This window comes from Procambarus clarkii, chromosome 23 (assembly GCF_040958095.1).
Source record: "Procambarus clarkii isolate CNS0578487 chromosome 23, FALCON_Pclarkii_2.0, whole genome shotgun sequence".
Lineage (NCBI taxonomy): Eukaryota > Metazoa > Arthropoda > Malacostraca > Decapoda > Cambaridae > Procambarus > Procambarus clarkii.
In genome coordinates this window covers 33835731-33848297 of record NC_091172.1, presented here as the reverse complement: position 1 = coordinate 33848297, position 12567 = coordinate 33835731, and the positions used below count along the sequence as shown (strand labels likewise).

Sequence of the window (12567 nt, the reverse complement as noted above, 5' to 3'; positions counted from 1 at the left end):
GGGATTCTGTCAGTTTTCCCTCTCTGTACTGCTTGTGTGTCTGGCTGGTTTTGGATTCACCCTTCATATGCTTGAGTGGCTGTGTGAGAGTCTGAACTTTGCCTGCATTGTTTATCCTCTGGGTAGGGTTTTGCTCCAGGCATTTTAGTTTTCTTTGGTTTTGTCCCTTTGCTGCCATCAGGACCTTTGAGTGCATGAAAGACCAGGAATGAAAGACTCCCTGTCTTTCGAGCCTGGACAGATCAATTTGTCCAGGCTCCAAGGACCCTTTGACGACTTCTGGTTTGCCAGTTTCCTCTTCAGGATGTAAGGGGTTCTGTCCTCCCTCCCCTGCACTCGACCATTTTGGTCTCAGGCCGGGAGGTTTGTGACCAGCACTCGCTTGACTTCTCAGGATCATTAGGTGGCTCCATTAAGTCTGGTGCACAGCATAGTGTTTGAGTTTATGGCAATCTGGCTTGCTCTGTGGTTGCTTTATCTACTGGCAGGCTCCATGCCCAGCCAGCTCCACTCAGTTTGCTCCCCAGTCTTAATCATAGAGGGTTGCTTTGGTCTCTTTTCATGAGGCTGGTTTTTATGGGTAGCTTGTCTTCTGGGTTCTTGGAGTTTGGCTCTCTCTGCCATTCACATTCGAGGTGTGTCCAATGTTCTGGCGGACATCTCTCTTGTTTCTGCTCCATAACCACAAAGTGGAATGTCGACAACATGTCTTTCCAATGCAGTGACTGTATAAGCTTTCTTGGCTCTCCTCCCATATTTTTCTCTTTTGCCATCACTTTTTCTATTTCATCACTTATCTATGAGCACTATTGGAATTTTTCTACAAGACCATATTTTTGTTGGCCCTTTACTTGGTCTTAGGATTGGTGAGTTTCACACACTTCTCTGGAAGTAGGCATGTTGCTCATTTGGTCCCAGGCTTCATTTTCATCATTTACAGCTTTCTTCTTCCTTTCTGGTTATTAATGGGATGGCTGGTTTCCAGAGAGGTCCTTTTATGATTGATGCTTGATTGGCTTGGTCACGGGTACATCATTCATTATGTTCAGTTGCAGCAGTTTGCCATTACCTCCGCACTACTAGTAGCGTGTAGGGGAAGCTTTGTTTATGGATCTTGTTTACCTGGTTTCTTGTTCCAGGGGCCCATTTGTCTCGGGTTGTTTGCAATATATTGCTTAGCCAGCAATAGCCAGCTTAGCTATTGCCAGCTTAGCTATTAGCCAGCTTAGCTGGCTAATAGCAAGCTTAGCTATTAGCCAGCTTAGCTGGCTAATAGCAAGCTTAGCCAGCCTGTGGCCCCCCCCCCCCTGTGACCCATGAAATAAGTTTGTGGCTCTTTCCTCAGTGTTTTCAAATGTGTCTTGAGGAAATATTCGAGCTCGGGTTTCACCAGTTCAACAGAGTGCTGGTGGCATGTTCTTTAGTAAATATTCTGGTCTACTCTGAGCTTGTGTGGCTTTGGGACAGTTCACTGATTGCTAATTACCCCTTCTTGGGGTTTTATTTTACAGCTTCCCTCAACTCCTGAGATAACACCTTTGGTTTGTTTCTCTGTGGTAACATAGCACCAAGGAGCCACCATGGGGCCTTCCCAGAAAACAGGTATTGAATGTAATGAAAAGCTTCTTTCTAGTAATGGTTTGCCAATTTTCTGGTTACATGTCTGGGAATTTATGGGTTGGTAATTGAGGAGGAAGATGTACAGCTCCCTGATGTGTGGGGAATATAACAAAAGTGAGAATTGCTTTACTACAGAGTGGTCTGCAGGTTTTAGGGCTTCGTTGTCCTGCTTTCTGTGGTTTGTTTAGCATGCTTTTCTTGATTAGGGTGATTTGCCAGTCCCCTAATCATTGCGTGCCTCTTAAGATGGGACTAGATTTTGCCCTCTCGTTCCTGGTAGGCTTATTTATGACTCGTTAGTGCTTGGCATGGATTGAATTGGGTGAAGCTTGCCAGGCAGCAAGCAATAAAGAGCCATCACGGACAAACCAGAAAGAGGCGTTTCATTACATCGAGTGCTGGTTTTTCAGACAGAATCTGTTGTGGTATGAGATGTGCAGTTCATATTTTTAATAGTTGACTCTTAAATCTGTGTAGGTGTGTGTGTGTATGAATTCACCCAAACTATTTCTTTGGGTTAGGATTTTCTAATAAAAATTTGAAGATTACAGTTAATTAATTTACTTGATGACCCAAGAGGTGTTGGTAGGAATAGGAAGCTAGTGGCTTTTGGAATGTCCTTTTATTCTTACTAATTAATTTTATAATTGCATTTCAAACTGTAGCCCATTCTTGGGCTTTCTGGAGCATCCCTCCTATGGCTTCCTTAAGCTATCTTGCTGAGATGGCTCCTACCTTACTAAGTCACATCAGCCATGGGAGTCCTGTTTGGCCTGCCCTGAACCAGAACCAGAACCTGCCCCATCAGAGAAGCAGGGGAGTTTTACAATCACCCTCACAGAGAAAACATCCAGAAAGTAAGCGAAGTAATACAGACAACTGTCATGTTTGTAGAAAATGAAGCACTGCAACAGCCAAATAACTCTGCAGATGATTCACTTGAAAATGATCTTCAACCCCCCTAGTTTCAACTGTTCACCAGCAGGTGGTAGTGCCCAAGCAGCTCCCTGCTTCCTTGTCATCTTGCTTCAGTCCTGTTGCTGATGTCTGTGATTACAGACTTCCTAAAGTCACCAGCTCTAGTGAGCCCCACCTCTTTTTAAGATAAGTGTAGGTTCTTTCAACACTGTCATGTTCTAACTTTTGGTATTTACCTCATGAGCATGTGCTTCAAGCCTCACTTGTTTCAGGGACTTTGTCTATTGGTCTCTTTCAGCTGCATATGTTTAAGTCGGCCCTTCTTTAAGCACTCGTTTAGAGTTGCCACTGCTCTGACGGTGACTTCTCTGGTGAGTTTAGGAGTCCACTCATAAGAGGCCAGGCTACTGTGTACGGTGCCTAGCCCTAGGTAGTGCAAGAGTCTTTGACTCCTCTGCGATGTCATGTGGCATTCGTGGTTTATTGCTGTGGGAGTGCTCTGAGGTTTGTGCACTTGTTTATATATATACTGCTGCTGAGGCCATTTGTAACCGTGTTTATTCTGAGGCTGCATTCAGTGTCAGTTCTTTCAATGAGCTTCCCCAGTGCTTGGGTGTCCTGCTTGGTTCTTACCTTCAGGCCTTCATAACTCCCCTGCAGGTCTTTGGTGTGGTTCGTTATTATTAGATCCACCGAGCCTGCACTGCTACATGTGAGTTTTAGGGCTGCCCATCGGTTTTGCTTCAAACTGACTGTCGCTTGGAACTCCAGCATGGAACCCACACCTTGTAAAGCATAAAGAGAAAGTTGAGATAGTTCAGATGTTTCAACTGGATGGTTCAGCTATGAGGGCAGGTTGAGAGAATCTCTGAGAGAACCTCACAAGCTTAGAGGAGGTAAGAAACAGAGGGGGTTATGACAGCTACATACAAGATCTTGAGGGGACTAGGTAAAGTGGAAAAGGACACTTATTTAAATTAAAAAGGGGTAGGATGAGGGGGACATTCAGTCAGACATGAAAGTAAGTTCTTGTTCCCTGCATGGATGATTGGCAAGTGGAATACACGAAGGAAAGAGGTTGTAGAAGCCAGTTCCATCCACATCTTTAAAAAGGATTAGGAAAATGTTAATGTTGAGAGGTAATTAGCCCATCAGGTATAATTGATTAGGAGGTGGGGCATAAAGAACTAGATCTTATTCCCCAATAGTCATTGATGTATAAGTATAGGCAAGCACAGTGTTTCTATGTTTTATACAACCTCTCCACCTAGTAAAAGGTTGTCAAGATCTCTCAGCAAATACATTTTTATTTTGTAAGGCGTTAATTATTTTATTTGTTTCTGCATTTGTATATTAATAATACTAAGAATGCATGTTTGAAAGTGAACTATGGTATAATACTATTTAAAAAAAAATTATTTTTCTTAGATTCGAGAGAAGTATGATGAGATGATGAAGGAGATGAACACACACCTGATTCAGAGACAACATCTTAATAAGGATTTAAAAAGATTACAGGTAAGGAATTTTGTGTCGGTTATAATATTTACTTACATAGGGCGAGTTATTATCATTGCTAAACTTCACATCTCTCCATTTTTATTTTTCATTTTCTTGGCATGTGTTTGCCCATCTCTAGAAAGTGAGAAAGAGAATAATTATGAAAATGACTAAGCTCCCTAATCATTTAAAAAAGTGGTGATTTTATAAGCTCATTTATTTAATTGTTAATTTTTTATTTGTTTTCCTCAAAGTATCTTGTTTCTCAAATTTCCATCCTATAAGTCAATATATATAAGTCTGTGGATATATTAGTGTGGTAGGAAAGGTGTTTAATGGAATAGAATAGACTGGCAGAGCAAAGTATAATAATTGATGTGTTGAAAGTGTGTATGAAGTAAGAGAGCCTCTTATACCCCACAGGAGGAGAGGAATGCTGCCATGCAGGAATACACACTGGTTATGAGTGAACGTGACACTGTGCACAAGGAGATGGATAAGCTTCAGGAGGAACTATCTCAGGCCAGTAAAAAGATCAAGACAATTGAACAGACCACTAATGACTCGAGCAAAGAGGTGATTCTTATATCATTGTGATTGCAAGATAACTAGTGTTAGTAGGCAATATGCACTTGTTGGCCACGAACACTATAGTAGACTATGTAGCCAGGGATTATTATTATGGTAATGCAACATTAGATTTTCTCCTGCATACTTTCGTGCGTTGAGCAAAAAGAGATTTTTTGTCTCAAAATTTCTTAATATGACAACAAAAACATTGCTAAAAATCTGATAAATTTTTCTGCCAGCATCAAATAAAGAAAATTTCCGTGTCTGTACAGAAAGGTAAACGTCTATTAAAAGAAGATAAATTATATAGCATAATATTTTGTCTATAAGATAAACAAAAATATTTATGGGTTAATCATTACAGTAATTAATTTTTAATAATTAACTGCTATGTACAAGAAACTTAAACAATTATGCATTAATCTCAGAACAGTTATAAAAATTAATTTCTTTGTCATTAACCTTAATTTTAAACCAATGCAATAAGATTCTACCATTGCAGAGAAACATGTGCATGCCTTATCATACAGGTAGACACTATGGATTTTGGCAAATTTATAAGAAATGATTAATGTGTACAGAATTTTGAGCCTTTAATATCTTGAACACAGTTCAGGTATAAAAACCATTTTTGAGCATTGATCAAATTGTCACATTATCTGAGGTACAGTATTTCTTCATTGGATAGAAACTATTTTTAGCAACATTTAAACTCCTAGTAATTTTGGTAATTGGTATCATCATATTGCATAATTGGACTCTTCTCTGAAAATTAATTTACTAGTCGCAAGTGGTAGAAAAGTGTGTAGCAATTAATGACCATTTTCATGTTGAGTACACAATCTAATAGTGTTAATGAGCACCTGCTTGGCACATCAGGAATAAAATGTGTAAGACATTTGGGTTTATGCATACCCGGGAGGATGATTGGGAATGATTAATTAGAGAGTCTACCCCTCATGGTGTGTGTCGTGTTCCATGGCTGAGTGGGGTGGCATCCTCTAAGAAAATGCTATTAATTGCAGTTGTAACTGTGTATTACATGCTGTGCTGTTGTGACGCATCTACTTTTGCACTCGACTCTTAACTATGACCTCATTACCTGAAGTGTTTGCGTGTCCTTTGACTTTGACTGGACGGTAGAGCGACGGTCTCGCTTCGTGCAGGTCGGCATTCAATCCCCGACTGTCCAAGTGGTTAGGCACCGTTCCTTGCCCCCGTCCCATCCCAAATCCTTATCCTGACCCCTTTCAAGTGCTATACAGTCGTAATGGCTTGGCGCTTTCCCCTGATAATTAAAACAAAATCACAGTATCCTGTAGCATTACCATCATGGCTTCCATAAAAGAAAATTGTGAAAATATATAAACAATTTAGAGAGCCTTATCCTTTGGTATTCCACCTATTTAACGGTCTTGATACATATTTGCAATTCCTATATACCAGCATGCCAAATATTGCAAGTTTGTGTTTTCAGTATCTAATTGAAAGGTATACAATATTTTTACTTTAACCATATTAACCCAAGTAAATATTTTAATTAACTTTCTATAAGTCATCGAGACACTGTTGCAGCTATGCCTCACTTTCCCATTTTATAATTCTCTAAAGCAAACCATCATCCTAATACGTATATTTTATTAAGCTTCACCTTGATAGCATCAGTGATATCCATACCTGTTGTAAAGATTTTGTTGCTTTAATATATATGTGAGGTCGAGTTGAAAATTAAAGGAGTCCATATTTGTCACCTCTCGGTCAAATCCAGACAATGTTGATTTAACATTAAATCAATGTTGATTGTCTGTTGGTTTAACAGAATTTGAGCATATCATGCTGCTGGGTTTTGTTAACAGTTGGAAAAGGCATGCATAAGATAAGAGAGGAACTTGTTGAAATTCAAAACAATTAACACCTTCGCTGCCTAATACCGCATATTCCATCATAGAACCAAAATACGGAGTATGTGGGATGATGCAAATTGCATCATGCAAAATTTTTTGCAGTGTCTTATTATTAAGTATAAACATTGTGGGTGAATGAGTTTAACATTGGGTTGTGTGCTCACCGGGAATGCTCAGCCTACCTTCCAGTGTGATACGAGTGCCTCGCCGGGCCAGCGAAAGTGTTAAGTAGAATAATGCAACTATAGTTGCAACTATATTCTCTTACATTTTTAATTTTGCATGGGAACTTGATTGCTTATCACTTACATAACTGTGAAGCCAAAATACTACAGTTGACAAAATTGACAGTTTCTGAGTATTTCACTCTTCATCTCTTTACATCTGTCATCAACACTGCCACAACAAAATCAAGTTTGTAAAATTTCTGTCTGTAATGTGGAAATTACCTTCAAACACTCACATAAGCTGGAAAGCAAAATTCTAATGTGATAACTGCTCTAATTGAGTCTCTTGTCAAGTTGATAGCTTTAAAATATAATTTAGTAGCCTTAGCAGTCATTTTTTTCTCCATAGATATTCTAAAAGTGAGTGGGTAAAATTTCCTAACCTGTTGGGGGATGCTGAAGCTTGTACATATCTGCTAAAATACTGTATCGATATTGTGGGCGGGAGAGTTGCCTTTTCTGTGGGAAGTCCGATCAGCTTTCTGAAGCTATCCTAACTGATGTGTGCTATATTAGTTTGAGGTCATCAGTCACAGAAGTCCTTATGCCTACCAGTAACCACAAGCCAGAACCTGGCTCCCCTCAGAGAGGCACAGGGAGCAATGGTCTATGAGCACTTTATATTTAAAGTACCTTATATGTCATAATTGCCATCAACCGGGGAAGGACCCAGAAAGGTAGGCGAATCAAAATAGACCACTGTCTGGTTAACCTGTGCAATCTACATCCCAAAAGATAAAAATAACTCTCCTAGAAAGAAATCAAACAAGCAACCCTTCATGTGACTAGCAGTTCTGCTTATTTTGTTACCCCTCCTCCCCCCTCCCCCACCCTCCCCTGTTACCTGTTTGCATTGAACAGATGTGCTGGCAGGTAGTTCGGTCACCTCTGGCCTCAAGTTCCTGTTCTGGATTTTGCCCTGTGTGGCTGTACAAGCAGTGTGTGTGGGTGTTGGCCAGGTGTCTTCATGTACATGGAGCTGCATGCGCCTAGGGTGATCTTCCCTATGTGCTCCATAAGTACTACCCTTGCGTTTCAGGATTATCTTCCCTGGGGCGTTCGGAAATCACTCCCCGCTAGAGGACTTCATTGTTTGACGTTGTCTATGCCCATTGGGTATGTCGGGGGTCTTAGTCATTCTGTCTTGCTCCAAGTGGAGGAGTGCTATGGCTGGGTGTGGTCGCACTGTGGCTGGCGCAGCCTGCCTTACTACAATGCGATGCTTCTCTCTGGCTGCTAGTTTGCTTATTGTGTTTCTTGGGAGGCTTTTAGTTTCCTTTTCTTGTATTTTTGCCTTTTGTGAACAGAGGTGGTCTCCCTAGCCTCTTATTAGGCAAGCCTAGGTGGTGTTGGTGGTCCTCCTCTGTTGGCCCAAGGATTTATGGCTGCTGCTGGTAGTCAGTTGACCTGCTACTAGACAAGGATTCTACTAGCTTAGCTGGCCTCAGTGCCTGGGCTTCCCGTAGGGCTAATTTATCCTACAAGCCCTGGAAAACCCCTGTGGGCTTGGCGGTACTATGGATACGTCTTCATAGTCCACTCTTGCCTTGTGCGAAGTAGGTTATGCGTCACCCCTGCCTCAGGGTGTCGCTCATCCATACTGCCTCTGTCAATGCTGTCTGTTCAGTCAGTGACACCTACGACCAGGAGTCTTGCAGGACTTGTTCACTGTTTGTGCTTCAATTTACTCATTCCTTGTCTGTTGCTCTCAGGAATCAGGCGGCGGCTGTATTGCATGCTCGATTCTCCTTTTTGCAACGTGCCAGGTTGGTTGCCCGATTGGAGGCCCTGGAACTGCCCCACTTGGGTTTTAGGGATCAGGATTTGGGGGTGTTATTCGCTTCGACCATGGTTCCGTCTGCGCCTCTGCTTCCTTCTCAGGTGTGTGTGGTTCGCTCTGCTCCTCCCCCCTGCTTCCAGCTGCCAAACGTCGGAGGGTTTGAGTTGGAGCAGGGTTTAGTTCGGAAGGCTTCAGAGGCTTCCCTTTCCGATTCGGGCATGGAGGTGGTTGAGCCTGATTTTCCCACTGAGGCTTCTGGGTTGAACCAGCCGACTCCCTTATCAGAAGGTTTTCCAAGGACTGCCTTTTCTTCAGGGGGTGATGGGCATGGAAGAGGGCTCTGCTTTGGGACCTGTGTCAAAGGGACTCCGCTTGGAGCGCTTGGGCACCTTTTGATCCTGCTTGGGCCCTTGTGCCTTTTGGGCAGGGATTGTTGCTGCAAGGGAGGGGGTTCTCATCCCGTCCTTCCCTTTATGAATTAGTTGGGTGCGACTTTCCCTTGGGTTTGTTTCCGGGTGCCTTTGGGATCCTTGGATTTGTCCTTCTGGAGGTTTCCTTCCTCTCTGATTTTCCCTGGGAAAGTTTGGGAGGCCCTTTGTACGTACCTCTTGTGAGACCTGGTTTACGCCTCTGTGATGGATCCAGCTCTGTTGAGTTCAGTTCTTCTTCCCCGTATTGGGTGCATTATTCTGGAGGTTCTGGAAGTCTTCCTGTCTGGCAGACTGCTCCTTTTTCTCTCTTGGAGATTGGGGTGGCTTTTATTGTACCTGCATGCTTGAATGGCGGGAGGTTTCCACCATCTCTACCTGCAGGTTATGTGATGGTTCGCGCTCTTTGGGTGGTTTCGATTTTCCCTGGTTACCTGTTCCAGGGCTTGTGTGTCTCATGCTGTCCGCAGTGTCATAAAGTCCAGCCAGTCTGCGGTCTTCCATCATGCTCATGACGTTCGGAAGTACTATATGCTGCTCTCGCAGCGGTTTCTGGCAACATGTCTTGGGTAGACATTCGGATACAGGGGTTTAACAGGTCGAACAGGGTCCTAGCCGCCAGGTATCTAGTGAATGTTCCTTTTCCTTCCTGGTGGTGTGTGGCTTTGGGGCACCTATCGCTTCCGTCTGTCTCTTCTTCATCTTGAGACCTGCAGGGCTGCCGCCTTCGGGGTAAGTCCCTCCTTTTACTTATCTTTCGGTTGTTAGCTTCATGGAGTTGACAGGGCTCCCCACAGAAAACCAGGTTTGAATGTAATGAAATGCCTTTTCTGGGTGAGCCCCAGAGACTCCCTGACACCCCTCCCTCCCTCCTATGGGCGGTATTTCATCTCTCATGAACTGGAGTAGTGAATTGAGTCCCCCCCCCCTCCTCTATGGGGGGGTAATGCTAACTAGCAAAAGTGCTAGTCACATGAAGGGTTGCTTGTTTGGTTTCTTTCTAGGTGAGTTTGATCTTTTGGGATGTAGATTGCATAGGTTAACGAGACAGTGGTCTATTTTGATTTGCCTACCTTCATTGGTCCTTCCCCGGTTGATGGTAGATATGACATACTTTAAATATAGAGTGCTATAGGCCATTGCTCCCTGTGCCTCTCTGAGGGGACCAGGTTCTGGCTCGTGGTCCCCGGTAGGCATAAGGACTCCTGTGACTGATGTCCCCAAACTAATATAGCGCATATCAGTTTGGATAGCTTCAAGGAGCCTCCGGGGCTCACCCTGAAAATGGCATTTCATTACATTCAGTGCTGGTTTTTTGGGTCCCATATTTTTTTCTTTCCATTGGCAGACAGCAAATTCTTACTGGATTATTTAGGGTTTGATGTTGAGGTATTGCTAAATTACTGATGTAAAGCCAATACCTTATTTCCATTTGGTAAAAAACACACATTACTGCTATGCCATAGCTTACCATGCCTTTTAAACTATAACTGTGTGCTCTAATTTGCCATTAATAACCAGCAGAAGAATAGGAAATACTTAAATTTCTTACTCGTATCTTGCTGTGTATCTTCAATTATAATTACCTACAAAACACATTTCTCAGGCATGCCTTTACATCAGCTGCGATTTGTTGTGCTATGTAAATTAATATAATTGAGCTAATTAGTAAATGGAATTCATATTAATTTCTATCCTCTTTATATATACTTGTATTGTTTCATTATGTCGTTGTTATTTGCACCATTACTAATCCATATACAAGTTATTCATTACATATACCTAGTAGGAATATCTTTTTGGTTTTCACATGATTGTTTTGTTTTAATAATATTTCCATGGGGGTGGGGGGGACGTGCCTGTTTGTGATAACTGGAGAATATCGTCATATATGTAATGGCTTAAAATGTTAAACAGTGGTTGATGGTGGTGCAAGGAAACTCCCTCATATTATTGGCCAAGATACTGTAGCCTATTTTATGGTGGTCTATTTTAGGACCCTTTTAACATATAGTCAGGGAATGGGGGATCTTTTGAGTAATATATTGAAAATTTATATATATATATATATATATATATATATATATATATATATATATATATATATATATATATATATATATATATATATATATATATATATATATATATATATATATATATATATATATATATATATATAAATAAATAAATACCCTGGTACCACAGATACTCCCAGTAGTGAGATTTGGGAAAAATGGCCTATAACTCTTACGTAAATATCATAGAACCATACTATATAGTAGTAAATTGAGAGGTTGCATGGATCAGAATTTTTATAACCAAATCTCTGACCAGACATCCTGGTTGACCTGATTCTGTACTTAGCCCAGTGTAGGAGTTACAACCCATTTTATTAGGTACCCTTTGGAGGTGTTTATCAGTTTTGATCCTGAACATGGTTAGAGGTCTGTTAGGCCTATTATATATTATAGATATTGAGAAGGCTTTTATCTTTAATGTTTATAGAATTGTCTCCTAAAGCACTCAATATACCCTGAAGAAGGTCATGTGGGAGAGTAACCTAGAGGTGGTTATCTTGATTATCTTGAGATGATTTCGGGGCTTTAGTGTCCCCGCGGCCTGGTCCTCGACCAGGCCTCCACCCCCAGGAAGCAGCCCGTGACAGCTGACTAACACCCAGGTACCTATTTTACTGCTAGGTAACAGGGGCATAGGGTGAAAGAAACTCTGCCCATTGTTTCTCACCGGCTCCCGGGATCGTGCCCGGGACCACAGGATCACAAGTCCAGTGTGCTGTCTGCTCGGCCGACCGGCTCCCCTGAAGGTGAAGATAGTGTGTGACATAAAAGAATATATAGCCAAAAAATAGTAAGAGACCATGAGAGTACATACAGCTCAGGTAACTCAGAAGAACATTAGCATTTCATAGCTCCACAGATGGTGCATAGAAGCCAAGGAGAGGGAATAAAAGGCTTGACAAAATACAGGAAGCAGACTTCAGAAGCAAACAGAGGTATTAAGGAGTGCCAAAATTTAGTGCACCAAAGTGAGAGTGACAGCTAAAAAATTACTTTATTGCGACAGCCAAAGAGCAGTCTAAAGCCACAGAAGATGGAATCAGTAGTTAAGGACCAAGTGAGTAGGCTAAAAAGAGATTGTAATGTCTTAACAACATAATATTAATCAGTGTGTCTAAGAGGCATTTAAGATTGAACCAGAATAAACTTCTGGTAAGACTGACAGTAAAAGGGTAATTTCTTCCCTTCAGTGTTTCTCTCTGTAGTTTCTACAGTGATCAAATTGTTGTTATTAAGGCTGAAGTAAAGAAGCTCCAGTTGGAATTAGATGAAAGCTAGACAATTGTCCAAACCAGGTATTGTCATGGCTACTTAAATAGGCAGCAGGGATACTATGTAACCCACTTACTGCAGTTGTATAAATATACAACATTTGAAACGCAGGAGCTTCCAGACATCTGAAAGGCTGCAAACGTTGTACCGAAATTTATGAAGACAGTGGAGCATTTTAAGGATAACACTGTAATAGACGGAAAATAGATTTAAACCAGTTAGTGTTCCTTACACCAGCTGTATTAATTACACAAGTTGTATTAATTA

General features: G+C 41.6%; 1 protein-coding gene across 14 annotated transcripts in view; it reads left to right on the top strand.

Annotated features, from left to right (window-relative positions):
- Dlg5 (Discs large 5) overlaps nucleotides 1–12567 on the top strand; it is a 365892-nt gene that overhangs the window by 276529 nt on the left and 76796 nt on the right. For all 14 annotated transcript variants that reach the window (XM_069330159.1, XM_069330162.1, XM_069330157.1 and 11 more), the window contains 2 exons: nucleotides 3967–4056; nucleotides 4462–4614. In XM_069330159.1, coding sequence (XP_069186260.1) covers nucleotides 3967–4056; nucleotides 4462–4614 — 243 coding nt within the window. The remainder of the gene's footprint in view (nucleotides 1–3966; nucleotides 4057–4461; nucleotides 4615–12567) is intronic.